This window comes from Buceros rhinoceros, unplaced genomic scaffold, assembly GCF_000710305.1.
Source record: "Buceros rhinoceros silvestris isolate BGI_N320 unplaced genomic scaffold, ASM71030v1 scaffold5741, whole genome shotgun sequence".
NCBI lineage: Eukaryota > Metazoa > Chordata > Aves > Bucerotiformes > Bucerotidae > Buceros > Buceros rhinoceros.
The window spans coordinates 155,507-175,509 of NW_010395901.1; the positions used below are offsets into that span (position 1 = coordinate 155,507).

At 38.0% G+C, this 20,003-nt stretch overlaps 1 protein-coding gene across 1 annotated transcript in view; it reads right to left on the reverse strand.

Moving 5' to 3' along the window:
- Nucleotides 1-18,875, reverse strand: part of COG3 (component of oligomeric golgi complex 3) — a gene marked incomplete at its 5' end in the record, with an annotated part of 26,914 nt that extends 8,039 nt beyond the window's left edge. The window contains 16 exons of the mRNA XM_010145704.1: nt 307-427; nt 2,318-2,407; nt 4,013-4,137; nt 6,090-6,195; nt 8,530-8,690; nt 9,929-10,068; nt 11,151-11,242; nt 11,731-11,857; nt 12,065-12,108; nt 12,313-12,393; nt 14,765-14,890; nt 15,193-15,285; nt 15,379-15,453; nt 16,242-16,407; nt 18,125-18,186; nt 18,729-18,875. Of these exons, the coding sequence (XP_010144006.1) occupies nt 307-427; nt 2,318-2,407; nt 4,013-4,137; nt 6,090-6,195; nt 8,530-8,690; nt 9,929-10,068; nt 11,151-11,242; nt 11,731-11,857; nt 12,065-12,108; nt 12,313-12,393; nt 14,765-14,890; nt 15,193-15,285; nt 15,379-15,453; nt 16,242-16,407; nt 18,125-18,186; nt 18,729-18,875 (1,756 nt within the window). The remainder of the gene's footprint in view (nt 1-306; nt 428-2,317; nt 2,408-4,012; nt 4,138-6,089; nt 6,196-8,529; nt 8,691-9,928; nt 10,069-11,150; nt 11,243-11,730; nt 11,858-12,064; nt 12,109-12,312; nt 12,394-14,764; nt 14,891-15,192; nt 15,286-15,378; nt 15,454-16,241; nt 16,408-18,124; nt 18,187-18,728) is intronic.
- Nucleotides 18,876-20,003: the final 1,128 nt, after the last annotated feature.

Genomic DNA, 20,003 nt, shown 5'->3' on the forward strand with positions numbered 1-20,003 from the left:
TCACTGTGCAATAGAAATGTAGATTAATTAGCTGTTCTTAAAAAGGAATAGATAAATTAAGTTAGGTCAGCAGCAAAGAAGCGGTCAAATGCATTTCATACAAAACTAAAGAATTTGTTAGATACATCTTGAATCACCCTGAATAAGAGAATGTTGTTTGGGTTTTTTTTTCAGAAGATAAGAACAAAGCAAGATATTAGAACTAGCGCACAAGTCATTGCAAGTGAACATAAAATAAACCATAACTTTTGCTGGCACATTAAGGGACAATCTCATCCCATTCTGTAGCCAGCAACTGTTTAGTACCTCTAGTTTTCTTAAGGTCCAGGGAAATTTCCTTAATGGTGAAATCAGTGTGGAAAGGAGCAATTTGTTCACGAAGAATCAAAAGGTGTTTTATTAAGAAAAGCTGTCCATCAACTTGGGTCTACAGCATAAGAGAAAGAACATGCATTACATGTAAAAAAACCTCAACAATTACATGAAGAGCAAAGTTTCAACACCTCTACTTTTATTCGTTACTTCCTATAACAACTAATATTAATAATCTTACTAATGAGCTTTTCCCATTAGGCTGTAGTGCCATTAACTCCACTCTGGGATCAACAATCCCACTTCTGCACTGTTCAGACTTTATTCACATTTCTTAGAAGAACTAGATTACACAGCCGTATTACTAAACGTCCACATTAGTACAGGTATCCATTACTTGAAAAATACAAACTTACTCTTCGTAAGAGCCAGGAGTTACTTCATGTTTTTCAACGGTAATTTATATGAATTACATGAGGTTCTAAATTTTTTTAATCATTACTATGATTAAAAAAAAGCCAAACAGTTAAAGCTTCTGTAATAACCTTGATTAACTGTGGTATTGTGCAAAGGTCTTAGGAGGCATTTTTCTCATGTCATTAAATGCAAAGCTTAGTTAATTTCTAAATGGTACAGCAAAGATACAAAGAATAAAACAACGCCAAGTTCACACCGCTGAGACAACCAGTTTTGCACTGCTTGTTATTTTAGCTGTATGCTTTATACTGCGTGCTGCTTTCAATCTTTGAAGTTCATGGCTCATTGAGGTAAATGGAGAAGGACTCAAGAATTCAAATTTGCTTTTGCAAGCTGGAAGAGAACTTTCCTTGACGTAATTTTAAATAAAACAGTAAAGAAGAAATTAGATTTAAATCTGTAGTTTTAACAAATAGAGATGTTTACTAAAAATAAGTGGTGAAAGGGTTTCCTTGAGCTTTAATTTTTTTATTCTTACATGCCTGATTTCACCAGATAATGTTAAATTAACACACATCAAGAACAGAGTGGTACAGATCCTAGTCCTGGGCCAACCCATCTAGGGTTCACTGCAGGATGAGTATCAGTCTCTGCAATACTTTAAGGCAATGCTGACCTGATATACAGTGCTGGAATGGATGATTAACTGTAGAACCCTGAGTCAGTTACATACAAAAGAGTTACTGGCTCAAGCTAGAGGGAAATGTGGTTTGAATTTTTTAAGATACTACAATTTCACAGATATTTTTTTAAGAAGAAACAGTTCAAAACAGCTCTTCATTTCTAATAGCACCTAAAACTTTTTTCATTACTAAATATTTACTGCATATACAAATGTAACAATTTAGTAGACTAAGACTTTTGTTTGGTTGGTTTGGTTTGTTTGGGGGTTTTTTGGTTATTTTTTTGTTTTGTTTTAAATTCACTTCCTGACTGTAAGGAATTAGAAAATTACTACTGAGGTCATATTAAAGGAACTGTGACAAGAAAAAAGGTTTACTTCAACTACTTAAAGTAACATTTGAATTTAAAATGACATGATGAAACTTTATTGAATTCTGAGCAGCACATCAGATCAAACCTTTTGATAATAGACAGTTCTGAGCAGAGAATACTTAACAAATCTTCCCAGTGAATTTAATACTTAGGAAGATTTTTGAAAATTTAAACAATGGGGGCAGAGAAAAAGAGAAAACAGTAACAGGCAGTGAAAACAAACACAGGGAGCAGAGACTTCTAACCAAAAATTTTCTTGAGGTATCACTTGATGAATTCACATCAGTTAGAGCAGCCTATAAACATGATTGCTGCGATCTGAGTTCCACTATTTCAGATAAGCCAGTACCTGAATCATTCTCTTTGCTTCACAATACATCAACTGTAACTAAAATTTGGCAAATCCATCAGGTCTCTAGGGCCACAGCAACATGCTTGTACTGAGATTTCAAGAGAATTCTACACAACTGCTTCACGGCTGTAGATGTTTAGGGGGAAAATAAGAAATCATACCCAAAGCACAGATTCTGACCTTGTTTTTGCTGATGGAATCAGCAGCTCCCAGCAGCGAGTGGATGCAGGCAGATAAGGCCTCCTGCGATAATCCCTGAAACACTGCCCTCTACGGGGAAGAGGAAATTAGACCAAAAGAAAGGTGTCAGCAAAGCTGAAGCAGAATTTAAGAGTCGTAGTTTGTGAAGGATGTGCTTACCGGCACATATAATCCTAGATTAGTTACCTACAACCACATCCCCTAAATGCAGTAAGACAGTACAGAGCGTTCATACATAAAAGCTTACTACAGCACCTAGTTAGACCAGACAGAGGTATACACTCAAGCATGCCCTGTTCACCCTCCAGCTCTCAATTTGCATCCAGGCAGTGACATGGTTAGTGACACCTAACGTATTCACAGCTAACAGCATCAACGATGCTTGCTGGGTAACCTGATGAGACACTTCATGTGTCAGGATAACTATCCGCATGTGCAATTTATACTTGCAATAGACAGGAGATCATTCGAATGAGCTCAACCTCAAGCAAACTCAAATTACCTCACGTTTGCACCAGGTAAGTAAACAAACATGACAGCTGCCATGGCCCAGATGACACAGAGCAACTCATCAAGCTGCAGCAACTAGATCACACAGCTGAGCTAGTTGTAAGAACACAGTTCGCCTCCACCAGCACTCCAGCCCTGACTGCCTCAAGACTTGCCAGTACCACTTCATTCATGTCTTCTATCTACAGGGTGCAGGCAAAGCTTACCAGTTCTGTTAGAGTATCTCAGTGAAAAAATAAATAAATCACTGTGCAGACACACTATAAATGAGCCTTGCAAACAACACAAAAACAACCTCATCTCCAGAGGTCTAGCTGAAAAGAAGGGCAAATACTCATTTATCTTTAATGAGGTTGATATATTAAGCAATAAAATATTACTATTTTCCAGCTCTTTTTAAGCAAACAGCATCTTGGCAGAAGTTTCACACAACACCTATCAAAGATATTTTGAAATGCATTAAATGCATCTAATAAAGATACAATACGTACAGAAAAGCAAAACCACATTGTTTCTCACAGACTTCCTAGCCTTTTATGCTATCAGGTGACAGACATAAGTTAGATTCTAAAGGGCAAGTCTCAAAATACTTGTGAAGTAAACACTGCTTTTGTTTCTGTTAGACATAAAGATTCCTTCTGTCTTAAACTTTGGAAATGTCTCCTACATTTTGGAAGGTGAAACTATATGCCACATTTTTTTTTTTTTCTCAGAAGTAGTGGAGTTACCGTTTATAAGATCAGAAACATCATCTTGCGTGATGTCCTTCAAAGCACACAGCAAGAAAAACATTCACCCAGTAATTTCAAGCAGTAAGATCATTCTCTATGATCTACTCAGAATTTTTTATTTTTTGTCTTATTCACTCCTCAACTTTGGTGTGTTAAGCTTCTTGAGCATCAGATACTGAAGTATTTCTGTAACAGCAAAAGCAATAGATGTACAAACCAGTCTCTTTTCTAATTCTACAAATACAAAATTGTCTTGGAAATTATGACCCAAGTTTGTCAGTTCACTTCTTGTACATAGAGATGGCAGCAAAAAGACTAAGAGATACCAAAGGCCAGCAATTGTCCATTCCTAATTTACTTTAAAATATTCAGGCATGGTGCTACACACTTCATAACTTCACTTAAAAAATTAGATAAAGAAATTTTTGCATACGTCTATACATCTGTACAGTTTGGAGAGACACACTAGAGTCCTTCTGACCGTAGGATACCACATTCCATGCAGATCTGCTGGTGAAATCGTGGACTGGTGCCTGGGATTAAGGGATTCTGCTGAGCCTGTTTTGAAGTAAAATACATACATGAAAGCCTTGCTCATCTGTCCTTTCAAGTGCAGGAGATTGCAATAGAGTGCACTTTATACTGACTCCACAGTAATAACACATAGTTTATTGCACCAAACAAGTCAGGGTTTGTGGGGTTTTTTTTCTCCTCCTGAGCAGGTCAGTAAGAGAATTCTGATGTGTATAGGGCACACGGCTGTGAAAGACATGAATTCACTTTCAGAGATGGCCCAGCTCGACCTTTTTTAATGAGTCACTTTTACAGGCATGTCTCCAACGACAGACACAGATTCCTACTTAACTCAACAGGTGAAACGATCAAACAATTACTGAAAAAAGTGTTGGAGAAAAAAACTGGTTAGTGATCATGGAACTACAGGAGATGCTCAGAAAAAAAAGGAAAATAATACCATCAATTTTACTTCTTCATGCTTTCCTTTTTGCTGGGGATAATCCTACATGGATTAAACAGTTGCAGAAAGTGTAAGATTTAAAGATTATGTTAATAACCGCAAAAATAATGGCAAAACCAACTTCGTTATGAGGGGGTTGTAAACATTAAAAAGTGCTCCTCCTGGGTAGCCTTTGTAATAATTCACTATGCTCAAAATGGATTTTCATAACATCTGACAGTCAGAAGTCTTGAATTATTTTCATTTGTGTCTTTTAATCCTGGGAAACAGCTGAGTCAACAGCATCAGAACTCTGATTCCAATTAGCAACCATTCAAAATAGTAAAATTTTACAAGTTTTACCTAATGATGAAATAAGCACTTGTGACTGTTTATGTGATCAGTGCAGGAATTGTCTAAAATAATTCAGCAATATCTTTCTACTTTCTGCAACAATACATTTATTGTCACAGTAATTAGAAGGCCTGGAAGACCATAGTTGTCAGTTTGAGGTTCCTAGGCTATTTATTAGTCACTTCAGCTACTCCTGCGGGCAATGAAATGGGGAAGAGGCACCTTTGAAAAGGGCAAATATTCCCAATTATCTCAGACACTTATCTTCAAATTACACCACACAGGACAGGTGGGATTTACAAGACTTGTGAATGCCACGTACCTGGCTCGAAGCAAGATGAACTCTACTCTCAATGGGACTTGTGGAGCCAAGCTAGAAACAGCCAGAAAGACCTTTGCAGGCCTTGCAAGCCAAAAGCAAGAAACAACCGAGTAATCAAAAGGAATGAGAAATAACTGACAAGGAGCTGAGAAAGGTGCTGCTGGGAAAAAATAGCACTGCACCATTCTGAACAATGATAAAACAAAAGGAGAATTTCTTCATGGATCTTACATAATAAAGGACTATAACATTCAGATGACTGGCATCAAAAGGGCCATGTTTCTTGGAATTTGCTTCCAGTTCACTGTAATTTACAGGTACATGGGTCACAAACTTAAAAGGTCAAGAACTATGTTCTGAATTAGTGTAAACAACTAAAACTACTAGCTGGTGTCAATAAGTGGAAATGCATTCAAAGGAAGGAGTCACCTTCCCAGGTAAAGGCAGAGACACTCCTAGATGCTCAAAGCATTCATTGAAGAGACATGCCTGACACACCAAACCATCCTTCCATCTTAGCACAGCTAACAGGCAGAAGCATCCTTAAATATGCATTTTGATGGCAGGGATACTCTGCAGCAGAATACAGAAGCTGAGTTTTATACAAGGTACAATACAATAGGTGCTGTCAGTTACTAAAATAGTTGCTTCACAGAATGGATTACAAAAAGAGCCACCAAAAGAACAAGATTAATTTGCTTCTCATTCAAAAAAAAGGTATTAAGAACCATGAGACGAAGTCCAGCTCTCAAAACCGCTCATGAATTTCTGTAGGAAAATAACCCTTTAAGATACATGCAAGTTTCTCACTGGTAGTTCAAGCTAATGCTCACGCTCTGTAAGCTTTATGAATTTGACAGCATGAGATATATTTCATACCAGATTTAACTAAGCTGCAGGACTCAGGATCTTCTAGCCGGACATCTGAAAATGAAGCTTCAGATGGCAGCTTCTTCTGTTCCTCTTTTAAACTCTGTGCAATTTGCTGCAGAGAGACATATACAAAATTTTCATTTCTTTTTTCACCTTAAGCAGCATCACACTGTTTTGATTACAATAGAGAAAAGCATATAAATTGCAAGAGAAGCCAGCTACACTCAGCTTCCCAGTGCTTCAAAGACATGAAAAGAAATAAAAACAGATGTTTCCAGAACAGTAGGAGAAACATTTCAGTTACAATTTTAGATTCACAAGTATCACACAGATCTGTGCAAAGCACTGCTCTTTCCATTTTGCCTGTTTTTACTGATCTCTAAATAATAACCACTAAAGCCACCTAGAAAGACAAGCTCTAAATAGGGGAAAACCCAATTCAATGCTCACTTGGATTTCATACAGATAATTTCTGTGATGGCTTTATTCCTGTAACTGATACGTGCAGATGACCCTAAGGTACTCCCTAGTTTTTTTCTGTGCAAGAGTTGAAGAAAAAGCTTTGCCCTAACATTACTCAACACTTCCACACTTCAGGCTTTTTCACTACTTGGTCTGCTTCAAAGCAATGAGAGGCAGCAAGAATGGGCAAAGCACTGCATTAATATTTGAGCAGAACAGCACAAGAAATATTTCTGCCCTGTGCTTTTAACATTTTAATAATTAATTTACTCAGACAAAACGTCTCTCTAAATAGAAAGGTTTTGAGGTTTAAAAGCAATCAAGTAGCAAAGTGAATCTCAACCCAGGCAAAACTTGGAGTCTTACGAGGACATATGAAGTGCAGTGTAATTTCTCAATTTAGAATGAACTTAAAACTGTCATCTTCTTCCTGACTGTGCGGTCACAGGATCATAGTTTGAAAATAAGGCCTGATAGAAATTATAGCTAGCATTAAAAAGCTCTCAAGATAATTTTTTATCCAGTTCTATTTGCACAATTTAGCAGAAAAAACTCAAACCAAACAAACCTGTACTCCTAGAAGTTATACCGGCAAAATTTCTGATCACTAGTTGTTCTGAATGGAGGGATCCCATTTTGCTACATTTTCTGTGTTGAGCTTCTCAATTTCTATTTTTGCTTTTTCTTCAAAAGCATATTAGTCCTTAAACTTCCAGTATAAAGGGCAAGTATTCCACAACTCACCAGCCTCAGGATTTGTAAATGCTTTCCTAAAATCCTATGAATATCCCCTATAATCACCAAAGCAAAAACTGTAACATCATAAAAGCTTTAGAAATGTATAAAACCAAAGGTTATGGCAACATGAGTGCAGTACTAAGAAGTTTCTCAGTATTTGTCTGATTACAGGCAAGAAGTGAACAGAATAAGGTAAGTTACGCAACGTTAATTTCTTCCAGCCCACAGCAAAACATATATATAGCTATAAAGCTTCTGTGGTTTATATAAGTAATGCTTTCATCCAGAAGTTAAACAACAGCTTCTCTATGAACTGGTCAGCTGCAGACAAGTCCTATAATATTCTAAGCTAGATAGATGGAAAGCAGAATAGAGGAATAAAATCTGGATCTTGCCAGTCCATGTCAGAATTGCAGTTCTTAGTGAACTCAATCCTTTGACACCTCGGGTCTCTCATTATTAAGTGAATAGCAACAGTTTTTTGCTGGGGAGAGGTCTTTATCTTGCTTAAGCCCTTCCTTGCAACGCTACCTTTCAGCTTCATATCAAACGCAGTTTGATCTAGACAAAAACTAATTTAATGCCTTTCATTGGTTGCTGTTTCTGTGAGTGGCTTCATTCTGAAATCCTTCATCAGTGTAGTATTAACCTTTTAAAGTAAGTAGATTTAGTTTGATTTCTTTCGACAGGAACAGGGACTCAAAGGGCTTGGAATGACTACAAATATAGCTAATACTGCTAAGAACTTGAAAAAGGATATTGGAAACCATTGCTGACATGTTAAATCACCTAAAGGTACAAGCAAGCCTCCCCTCACAGTGTTCGAGCACACCGTATACATACACACACCAAAAACCAGTTGATCAGTATTTTGAAAACTCACAGCTAAGTGTGCCTGTCTAAAGCTTCTCTTCATTTCACCTAGAAAATGCACTGGGCAATACCTCCTGCTTATAAAAGTAAATGAAAATTTACTGTTGAGAAAAAAAATTGGATGTTTCAAGTTTAGATAAAACTGTTAACTGTGAGAACTACTGTCAGTTTTACTGAGTCTGACATAAAGTGTTCTCTGATATCTAGTTTAAGGTCACAGTTCAATCAGCAGGTGCCAATTTCGTGGTGCCAGTAATACTACATGCACCTAAGAACTGGAAAACCTCATCTGCAAAACACTACACTGCACAACTGTACATACTGCATATAGAAAAAAAACCAATCAAGGACCAGAAAAAAGCTGGTGCTATACCTCCATCATTTCCAACTTGTCAGGATATGCAAGATCACCTGGTGCAGGCTTGTAGCCTGTGATATCAGTCTGAATGTAAATATGTGTCCTATAGACAAGACGCTCTTGTACATCTTCTAGCATCTGCTTGACACCAGCTGCAAAGGCACCCAGTTGTTCAGCTGACAAAGGTAAAAAGAAGACAAAAATTTGTTAATTAAAAAACAGGCTTATAGACACCAAAGTTTGAAGTACTGCATATAGAACCATAACAACAGTCAGATTATTTTTGGAACAGCAGCACGCAGACAAATTCAAGATAAACAAGGAATTATTGAACTCCATACTGCAGTTGCTTCAGCTCCCCAAATTTTCATTAGATGGTGAAAAAGTGATCTCACTCTGATAACATCAGACGCCACATTAGAATTAGGCATTCTAATTACTTGAGACCTGGGTACATCAAGTCCATTTCTGCCTGGACAGCAAACCAACATGCTTTGGTTCTACCACAGCCAATGTCTGTGCTGTGACTGTTGGGAGCTGACAAGCTAACTCATCTACCTACCTACCAGAACAGATGATCCAAAGCAGCTCAAGTCCAACTTAAGAAATACTGTATCAGCCTGAGTCTAGGTAGTAGAAAGACACTTCAAGATTAGACAAAAGATGATGTCACCAATTTTTTCCTCATTCCAAACAGTGTTACAATTCTACTTCCAGGAAAAAGGGCAATTCTTCAGGATATTGGCACAGCTTCAGAGACAAAGAGCTACTAAGTATGATTCTTGTTTATTGCTTGGTGCGAGGTTAAGACTGTGAAATGATTCCACTATGCATTAGTCACATTAAGGAAATGAGATACCAGATTTTTTTTCTGATGGTCAGCTCACTTCTACGAGACTATGAGGTATGAACATTTCCACAACTCCAAAATCTTCCAGCAAAGAAGTTACACAGCTGGTAAATTACAATTTCTAGTCTGAGATACTACACTATGACAAGAATAACAAAAAAATGAGGTTTTAATTCCTTGTTTTATCGTCATGTATGCAGAAAGCTCTGCATAGATGCTACATTAGTAGGGTCAAGCAAAGGAATTCATTCATTTGAAAAGTTCTTTTAAATCAGTCCTGGTGCACATATACTTGCTGGATCGATGCTTGCTTGCATTTGTACAATCCAGAGAAAAATACAACTGTATAACTTCAGTATATTAAATTTAAATTAAGATATACACAGACACACAAATACAGACCTTTCTAATATAAATGAAAACATAATTTATTTAAAATAACCTTTGACACGTTTAAGACCTGTTAGAAAGAAAAAAACTAGGGATTTTTTTTACCTATGCTATTTAATAATTTTATCAGTTAAAAAGACAGTTAAAAACAATCAGGTTCCATCTACAAGTTACCATTGTTCTGTACATGATCTTCAAGCATCTCATTTTTGAGAATCCCACAGAGCTCAGAAAGTGTCTCTAAGTGAATGACATGGATGATCATTGGCCTCAGGACATCATACAATGAAAGACATAACTTCTCCAAGAGTTCACTATGAAGAAAAGAAAACAAATCAAAACACTTTCAGGATGCTGCAATACCAAAATAAAATGTTATCATGAACATGGATTATTTTATGGTAAAGATTTTTAAAAGAAGGGTGAGAAATCAATGCAACACAGTATCATAGAAGACTTAAGAAAAGACTGCTTAAAACATGCACCCTTGATTTCCTACAGAGTCTCTTGAGAAACGTAGGAGAGATGTAGGAACTGCTTAAAATGGTGGTACAGTTTTGAATTCAATTTCAAATAGACAACAAACCAACCAAAAACTCAACCTGTCAGAAAGGGAAGATACTGCAAACCAGTTTACCAGGCTTCTGTGTACAGAAATGCTCTTGCTGAACTCAGAATCATACCCCCAATTTCCCCTTGAGAAAACGCTGATTCCAAGTACTCAATCATTATTAGAACATAATCTACTCAATTGCTCTAATACAACAGGTTTGTTGTAAAAACTTACAATACCTTTAAAATGCAATCACCACGTGAAGACTACAAGCTGTCCCTCTTCTAGATCTAGGCGGAGTAGATACAGATACTGTGCCTGCCACGTGTCCACTACCCTGCCTTCTGTTCAGCCCACATACAGGCTCATGCAAATACTCCTTGACAGTAAGGGCAGCTCCCTAACTCTAAATTCTTGATGAAAAATGGCTGGAGTTCATCAGCTTAATTCTGCACAGACGTAAATGAAAAGCACTTCTGCAACTGACTCTGCAAACTGTTGGCATAAAGGAAGTGCAGAAGCAGCTGAGACCTGTAGCACTGTAAACTTCTACAGCTATTTCCAAAGCAACTGTGTGTCTTTGTCTCTTCCAGACCATCCGCAGAGCGCTTACATTACTCAGATTATTTATGGAACACGTAAACTATCGGCTTCACTTGAAAAAAAAAAAAAGAAAACAAAAGAGCGTACAATTCTAATGCATAAAGTGATTAAGGTGGTTTTTTCAACTGGTTCTTACCAAACCACTTTAACACAACCCTATCTGCCATATAACACTGCCTGCTATATCACAGCATAGTAAATACAACACGCAGTAAAACAAAACCAGCATGTACCACCTACTCCAGTTTTGGTGTTGATTTTGTGAAGAACTCATTGTAAAGCTGGTGTTCATCCTGGCACACGTGGACCATAAAGGCACATCCACTTCGTACCTGTATCCACAGAAATACAAATACTTGATTATTAAATTATTCTCCTTGCATCAGTACCACAGGAGGTATTACAGACACTATTGTTATATATTATATTATATATTGTATTATTATTATTACTACAGCCATGATTAAATTGAAGTTTTGTGCAATTAAGAATTAAGATCAGCTACAGAAATAGGACTGAAAAGATGTTACTAGAGTGGTAAAAGCTCATTGTGCAACTTCTGTCTCTTGTTTCTGGTGAAATTTAAATAACCACATTTTGTGCTTTTGCAAATACCCCTTTGTGAGGTTTGTAGCAGAGAAGAGTTTTTACAGAGTAATCTTCCAGAAAACAAGGATTATTTGAAAATATCAGTGAAATTTTAATGATTCAAAATGACGAAAGTAATAATTTTGCATGTAAAAAATTGAATGAAATAAGTATATTTTACTTGGCAGAGGGAGGATTAAAACATACCGTAACACATGACCACTCGACCTACCAGAGCACAATGATCTCTGTTGTTCTGACTGGTCAATTCTGTAACAGTGCTAGCGATACTTGGACCAAGCAAAAGCTCCCTCTGGTCGAGGTAACACTGATGGATTTCATTGAGAACTTGCTGATACCTAGCCACGAAATTAAAACAGTAACTGCAACCTGAAGCTGATTATCTAGTAAACATTAAATTAATTCTAATACCTTCTTTAAGGTCGACACAATTTCAATTTTTAAAACTTTCTTTTAAACAAGTAATATGTTAAACAATACTTGAACAAAAGTGAAGATTTTTAAAACTTGAAATTGTTGAAAATAAAATATGCAGACATACTCACTCTGGCATTTTTTCAGATCTTTGCTCTACTTGTTCAATAAGAGTCTACTCAATAAAAAGAAAAAAGTATTAACAGTAAATTATTTTTTCCAATTGGAAAATAGTTTGCAGTATTTTTCCATGGACACGATATGCAATCTTTGGACATTCACACTTGCACAATATGCAATCCTTGCATTCACACTACCAATAAATTCACATTCTGTTCCCAGAGTTTCCTTTTTATCAGTTAGTTACCAACCTACTTACCCTGACTTTGGGAGCAGCTGCTCTGAATTTCACGTAAAACAGCGTGAAGGCATTGTCAGAATTTGGCAAAGCTGAAGGATCCTGAAGGAAGAAATGAGTAATTGGTTAAAAAGGAAAATACTATTTTTGGCTTCTAGTATCTAATGGCTGAGATAATTAGGCTCTAAAACAGGGTTTTGGCTCTCTATGCTTATACTGCCTGGGGAGCAGCTCTTTGCCACTTTCTACCCAGAAAGGCAAGCTTGTTTCAGAACTCACATAAAGCCGATGGAAGAGCAAAACCCAAAACAAAAGTTTCAACCAACAGTCTCTACAGCAAAAGGAACATTTTCAGTAATTACGGCATTTTTCATTAGAGACAATAACTTTCTGTGGACCTGCTACAGTAGCGCTGATTGTTGCTCCTTAATTTGTAGTACTAAAATGGAACAAGTTTCCCTTTTACCTGCCAGTCCCAGGGATAAGTTTCAGCTCACAGAATCATCTGGTTAAGATCAAGTCCAACCGTTCACTCTGCACTATCAGGGTCCCTAAACCACATACCTCAGCGCCACATCTACACTCCTTTTAAACACTTCCAGGGATGGGGACTCCACCACCTGCCTGGGCAGCCTGTTCCAGTGCTCCACAATCCTTTCTGTAAATAAATTTTTTCTAATATCCACCTAAATCTCCCCTGGTGCAACTTGAGACCATTTCTTCTCATCCTATCACTTCCCAGATGAGGGAAGAGACTGAAATGACAAATTTTTGAGGCAGTTATCCCTGTGGCTCCCCAGCTTAGCTGAGCAGACAGCTTGATCTTAGACAAATTCTAGCACTAACAAAGAGCAGAAACTCAGTTTAGCCACCAGTCTTTCTTCCCCTTACCCCTACTCATGACAGAGCGAAGCGATGGCCTTCCCTTGAAACGTGGTGGGGGCAGGAAATCTCTTCCACATTCCCCACCTCCTGCTTACATCCTTGAGAGCAACCCGATCATCATTCTACGAACACAGTAGTGTTCTTGATGTGTTGCAATAGGAAATCTTAATGCTTGATTACAAATAAAGACCACTGGTCCAGTACTGCACTTCTAGCAGAATCAGACATCAGATGTTACAGAGAAATACGCAAAACATCTACAAAATGCCCACGTAGATGGGAAAGAGGAGGTCACCTCACTGCTAAAAGAGGTCACTTGCCTGACTTAAAACTGCTAAGCAGCAAATCAAATCCAGAAATAACATTTAACTTCTTTCTGTAAACATGCTTTAATCAGAGATGTTCAGTTCTGCTTGAATTCAGCTCACTCACGTCAATCCATTGGCATCAAACCAAACTACGACACTTTTTTTAAAAATAAAACCTAGTTTTGTACCAAACATGAAAAATGTTCAATGCCACTTAACCAAGATCTTCATTCCAGGAGTATCCTTCAGCATGCCTCCTTTAACATTGCCCCAAATCCCTTTCTTTTAGGTCTGTCAGTTCTCAACTCTAGCATCTTTCAACTTCACTGGTTACCCCACATGACAACAGGTTTGCCTGTAATTGGACTAAGCACAAGGCATACAAAAACTCATCAGAGAAAGAAAGTGGGCAGAAAAAGACATTCCCCCCTCCTTTCTCCTCTGCCAAAATATTGCAGCACGAGACTACAAATGTTTTAATGACACCAGAAAAAATCCCTACTCATCTTTATACCTAAATTCCACTGGTGTGAGCGGCGGTAAAGCACCTAACTCTTCCATGTGACTCTCTAACACTGCTGTCTACACGTTAAAACTATTCAAAAGACTCTGCCAAACCTGTCACAGTTTATCTCTGCAGCCACACAAAGCACTGCAGAATTACCAAAAAGAAAGATTTAAAAGACCAAGAGCACCCAAAAACTTAATGGAATATAATACTGAAAGAGTCATATCACGAACTCAGTGGTTATGCTTCACCAGTTTTCATCCTGCAACACCCAGCTGCCGTACGCTTCCTTCAAGTATTTCCTGCAACCTCTCTCTGCCTCTAATGATCACCCTAGAAAACAGACCCCCACAGTACCCATATTTCTCTTGCGCACCCTCTGATTCAGAGCTGCAGAGCACACGCTGGTTCAAGAGAGTGTGCTGTCGGACCAGCTGGTTGTGCCTCTCTAGTTCAGTTGTTTATCCATCCCTCGCCTTCACTGAGGTTACTGTTCACCTACCTCACCTTCTTCTATTACCTGCATTTTTTAATTATTACCATTTTGAAATCTTTTGGATCACTAGGTCTCTTTGGATCACTAGGTCAGATTCAGCCAAATATTGGCTAATCTGCACAAACACTGTGGTACAGGACTGACCTATTTTCACATAAAACTGCTGACACCTCCCACCTTCAGAAAAAAAAAAACAAAACAGAACAGAGAAGAAAACTTCAGCGTTACAACGGACATTTCAGTACAGCTCGAGTTACACTTACTGATTCACCTTACCCTTTTCATCAACTGGGTTGTGAGGTTCTGTAGTGTATTCACAGTGTATGTCTTGATAAGGTGCATAGCTTTAGAAAGGCATTGTTTAAACTTAATCAAATATACAGGATAGTCTTTAAAATTTGGCTGAAAGAAATTAAAAAAATTTTTAATATGAATAATAAGAGTTGAAAATTTATAAAAACTTAAAATACTTTTACTAGCTAAAAATGTTAATTTGTATAATAACTAAACCCAGTTATTTATAACAGTTAAGCAGATTATGAAGCATATTCAGTAAAATTTCCTTCGTAAACCACCATCTTTGCTTTCTTACTGTATTTGGAAGAGAGAAGATTTTATAGCAGAAAAAACCCCCACAAAAATAGCGTCTATACATTGTTTTGGAACTATTAATATTTAACTGAAACCAATACAGAATTACTTACGTGTGATGAAATATATGCAATACAATCATCAAGCTTAGCCAGCATGGGAATGAATCCTTCACTGTTCACGGACAGCGTAGGGGAATTCAATTTCTTTGGAAAACAAGACAAAGCATCATTGTAAGGAACCCAAGTAACTTAGACCGGTACACTTTCTAAGACTATTAACAGTGAAATAATACTTACTGTGTTGATGTTTTCCAGCTCATTAAAATAAGAAAGTTTCTGCTGGATGTTTTCAGCCAGGTCAACAAGCTCTGACTATTAAAAAATAAATAAAAGAAAATCAGCAACGTAGTAAGTGGTTTAAATATGTATTTATATAAATATGTATTAAAAATACGCAGCCTCCCTTTCAGCTCTCACCACACAACAGTGTTAACTAGCTCTGTGCATCTTGCAACTAAGTAAGTACAACAACAGATGCAGCGTACAGCACTTTTCTCTTGCCCTCTCTTCCCAGAGAAAGACACACCACTCTCAACAGTGTATTTAAAAACATATTCTACAGGTTTGTCAGCATTTCACAGATAGTACTGCATACAGTCAGCAATGCTGCCATCAGTATTTCAGAGAACTGTAGAAATCCTGTATTTCAGGACTGGAGCCTAATTTAAAACTTCTCCCTTATCCAGTTATGCTAAAAAGACACATTCACTATATCGCTGTTGGAGCAGTTTGCAAGAAGAGGGAAATTTTCTGGGAAATAAGCTTGTAACTTGAAGAAAAACATTTCTTCTTGCAATAACCAGCTCCAAATACTTCTGTAAATTATATGAATTATTAATCTCAATCAAGTTTGCGCTTGTGAAACATCAGTTTACAAAAGCTTCCCTCAGCTAGCTATCATCGATTAAAGTGAGTATCAACACATACTGAAACATTTTACTACACAGAGCCTGACACCCTGCCAGCGAAACACAGCAAAAATGAGCTCCAAAACAAATGGAGAGATTGTCACCACAGCTCACAAGTTTTCCCAGCCTGAAAAAAAACCCTTTATCCATGGTATCTTAGAAGTTTCCAGTAGTCCTCCCATCAAAGATTACCTGCTCTTTCAAAAGTTGTTCACAGGCCTCATGCAGCGTTCCTGTCTTTGTGGACACAAAAAGATACTGTTTTTGCAACGATTCCAGGTGCTGTAGGGCACTATTCACATCGTTCAAGATAGCATCACACTGCTCCTGAAAGCCAGACAAGTAATCCCTCATCTGTCTAGAAAAAGAGAATCAACAGATTACGGAAGTAAAATTTCACTTTCTGTATTTGCAAACCCAACTGCCTGCAGGGACACTACCGCTACCTCTCCCTCTCCAGGAATAAAAGACCACTTGCATCAAGCGAGAGTGCACTAGGTGTTCTGTGCCACAGAAGTAACAGGCTATAGGGTTTGGAATAGCCACTGCAGTAACTCCATTTCCCCAACACTCCTTGTAGCCAGCCTACCCGGAGAGCAGCAGCATGCACCGCGGCTACTCTAGAGCACACAAACACTGTCTAAACAGACAGCACAAATAAAGTGGCTACCACAGGCACCTGCCAGCAGCCATACTCTACCTGACTTGCTTCCAGCAGGAGTGTTAATTTGGGTCTCTTCCTCTAAACAATTTTTAGTTTCCATTTAGAAATTACTTTCACTCTCAAGCAGCTGAAATTGTCCAGAGGATTTAAAACTTACTGTGAGGGGCTTAAATGAAATAGGTCTAGTACCTAATGTCACCAAGTTTCTCTAAGGCTCAATGCAGATATAAAGTCTAAATATATGTCAAGCATTCAGCTTGACTAAAACATTTAAAATTAATTCCTTCTGGATGTCAGGTAAAACTGCTAAGCTCTATTTTACCACGTACAAAGCAGCAAGTAAAATCGCAGTCCTCTGTAGTCACGTGCAACTCTTTAGCATACAACAGGCAAAGAGCTTCTCCTCTGGCCTCCTGCAAACAATTACACACTGACCATCCTACAAACCACTCTGCATCCACAGCTCACTTCAGTGTGTGGTGTAACGAACACGCTGACTGACAAAGCGCAAGGGTGCCTCTTTTTACGTTGTTAATGATCTGATCACAGGCTTAGCATATGCCTAAACCTCCGCTTTTAAGAAACATCACATCTTCAAATGTCAGAGCAAGACAGGAAGAGACAGATCAAAGTAAAGCAGAGAAAAACAGAAGAGTGGAATACAGCAGCACCCATTTGTGGCCAAGGGCAAGTCTGAAAAGTCTCAAAACACAAGAGCCAGTTTCCATGATGGCTAAGCCATTCAGCTGTACTTCAAACTCTTGAGAAGTAACGACGAAAGCCAGTGGGAAGGGGCTCTTCTGAGCCTCATGGAAAAGTCAGTCAGACATAAATAGATGAGAATGCGAAGTCTCAAAACTAGAGCTGAGCAAAGTGTCAAGAAATGCAGGGAATGCGGATAGAGAATCACAGCCACTGGTGAACTGAATGGCAAGAGCAGAAATGACTACCAGCCACACCTGCTTACATTGTCCTCCCTTAGAGGATGCCATTTTAATAGCAGCGGCAGTTGGAAAGCTCTTAGACTGCCTTTGCCTACAGCCCTGTCTATAAGCCAAAAGTAAATTCAATCTGTCTTAATATACTGGGTAGTTCAGACAGAAACCTGCACCCCTTTTAACTGCTCTGCCACAAGGGCAATAACCTCCAAGGACAGGCGTGGGGCATACTGCCTTGGAAAGCTTCGGCTGCTCCAACACGTTCCCCCACGCCCCGCCAGCTGAATCTGAACACGTGCTAACGTTATACAGACAAGATGAAGTCCTTCAAGGCTCAAACTGCCTCCAGTGAAAGGAACTGAAGAAGAGCCCCGCCAGCTGAATCTGAACACGTGCTAACGTTATACAGACAAGATGAAGTCCTTCAAGGCTCAAACTGCCTCCAGTGAAAGGAACTGAAGAAGACGACGTACCTATACTTGGCACCTTCATCTTGATCCATCTGTGTTTGTACCTGAGCAAACCAGGAGAAGAACTAGAAGAGATTTTATGGTGTGAATAATACAGATATGACATGCAATCAATTAAAAAAACCAAAACAAAACAGATCTATGAAATGAAGATGAGCTTTTGTTAAAATCAGAGCTGTTTCAGAACTTAATTATAAATTGAACAAACAAACTACAACTTCTCATTCTAGGTCCCTTCCAACTTAAATATTATATTCCTCCACTACATTAAAATGGGAAAGACTGAATTTTATCAGGTTTTATTTGCACAAGAACAAGGCTGTCACATGATAAAAGGGGGGAGTGGGCATGACATTCTTCTATAGTATGAGCAACACCACCTTACAGAAGGGGTACCTCACTCTCACATAAGACTCCAAAACAGTGCAAGTAGCTGCACTTAAGACTTGAGACTTCAGCGATTTTTTTCCCCCAAGTTTCTTCATGCATCTTGAAAATGGCCCATAAAAATTAACAAACCCACCAAAAGCTAGGCAAGAGGCACAGAAATTCACGGAATTCCCTGAAGAAGATTACTGCAACTTGCAGGTTATTCAGCCTCACTTACCTGTTGTGCTGTTTCAATCCTTTCATCCTCCATCCCCAGTATGGAAAACCCTTTCAAGAGGACGTCCTCTGTGGATTCTGGCACCGTAGCCGCCAGTGTAACGGTTAGCGACTGGGATGTCAGGCTGCACAGATCTTCAATTGGAAGCTGCTCACGAAAACCCACAAACTTTAGTTAGAGAACTTACTAAGAATTAGTATATTCAGCTCAGCAATAACACAATCCAGAGCATTAACTTCAGAAAATTACAAGGATCTACTTTTGAAGAAACCAATGCCATGGACATTTTATCCATCAATATGATAATATACCAACAACTTCTATATTTATATATTCAGAAACACCTAACAATTATTTTTTTTTTTTATTTAAAGTCAGAAAATATACACCACTTCATATAAATGCATCTTTGTGCAAGAACAGAAACTGGATGTGCATGACCCTGACATACTGGTGAGCTATACTTTAATTTCCATTTTAACTGGTTCTATACCCAGAGAAATGTACTAAAAAAGTATGAGAACATAAGAGTTCAGAACACATGCAGAAGCAAAAATAAATGCACTATTGTCTACACAACAACACCAAGGCGCAGGAATTGTCAGATTTTGTCGTCAGATATTAAGAGAAAATTAAAGACTTAACACTGCCAGAATTTGTTTAGGAAATAGCTTTTCATGTTCTTTCAAATGCTTTTTTAATGAAGAATTCAAGCTAAAAAGAAAGGCTTTTCTAGAAGACAAGAAATAGCTCCACTGAACATAAATTACTGGTCTCAATGATTTTTTTTTAAGCAAGAAAAAAATGGAAAAAATAACTTGAGGAAACTTAAATATAAGTATGATTGGAGACCGTAAATTAGTTTATATAGCAGAAAGTAAATCAAGAACACAAACGTTATGTGCTCTTAATTAATGTAATACCCCTTTTAATTCACTTCATGAATAAACTATGTTTTCTATTGCTGAGAACATCAGCAACAGAAAACTAGAAAATGCTACTTAAATGCAAATTGGTATCTATCTAGAAAATTACTCGCTTAATAAAATATTCATTGCCTGGTAATACTAGTCTGACAAAGAAAGAACAATCAGGATTCGGAATATTTGAGAAAAGACATAGTGACCTATCTTGTTCAACAGGCAGGAGCCCAGCTGGGGAGCCAGGGTTTCTCTCATGACTACTCCGAAGGAGAAGATGAGTTCATCAGAGCCTGCTTTTTCTGAACAGCCGAGACACCACTGTCCCAAACCACTTCAGCAGGCGCTGACACCA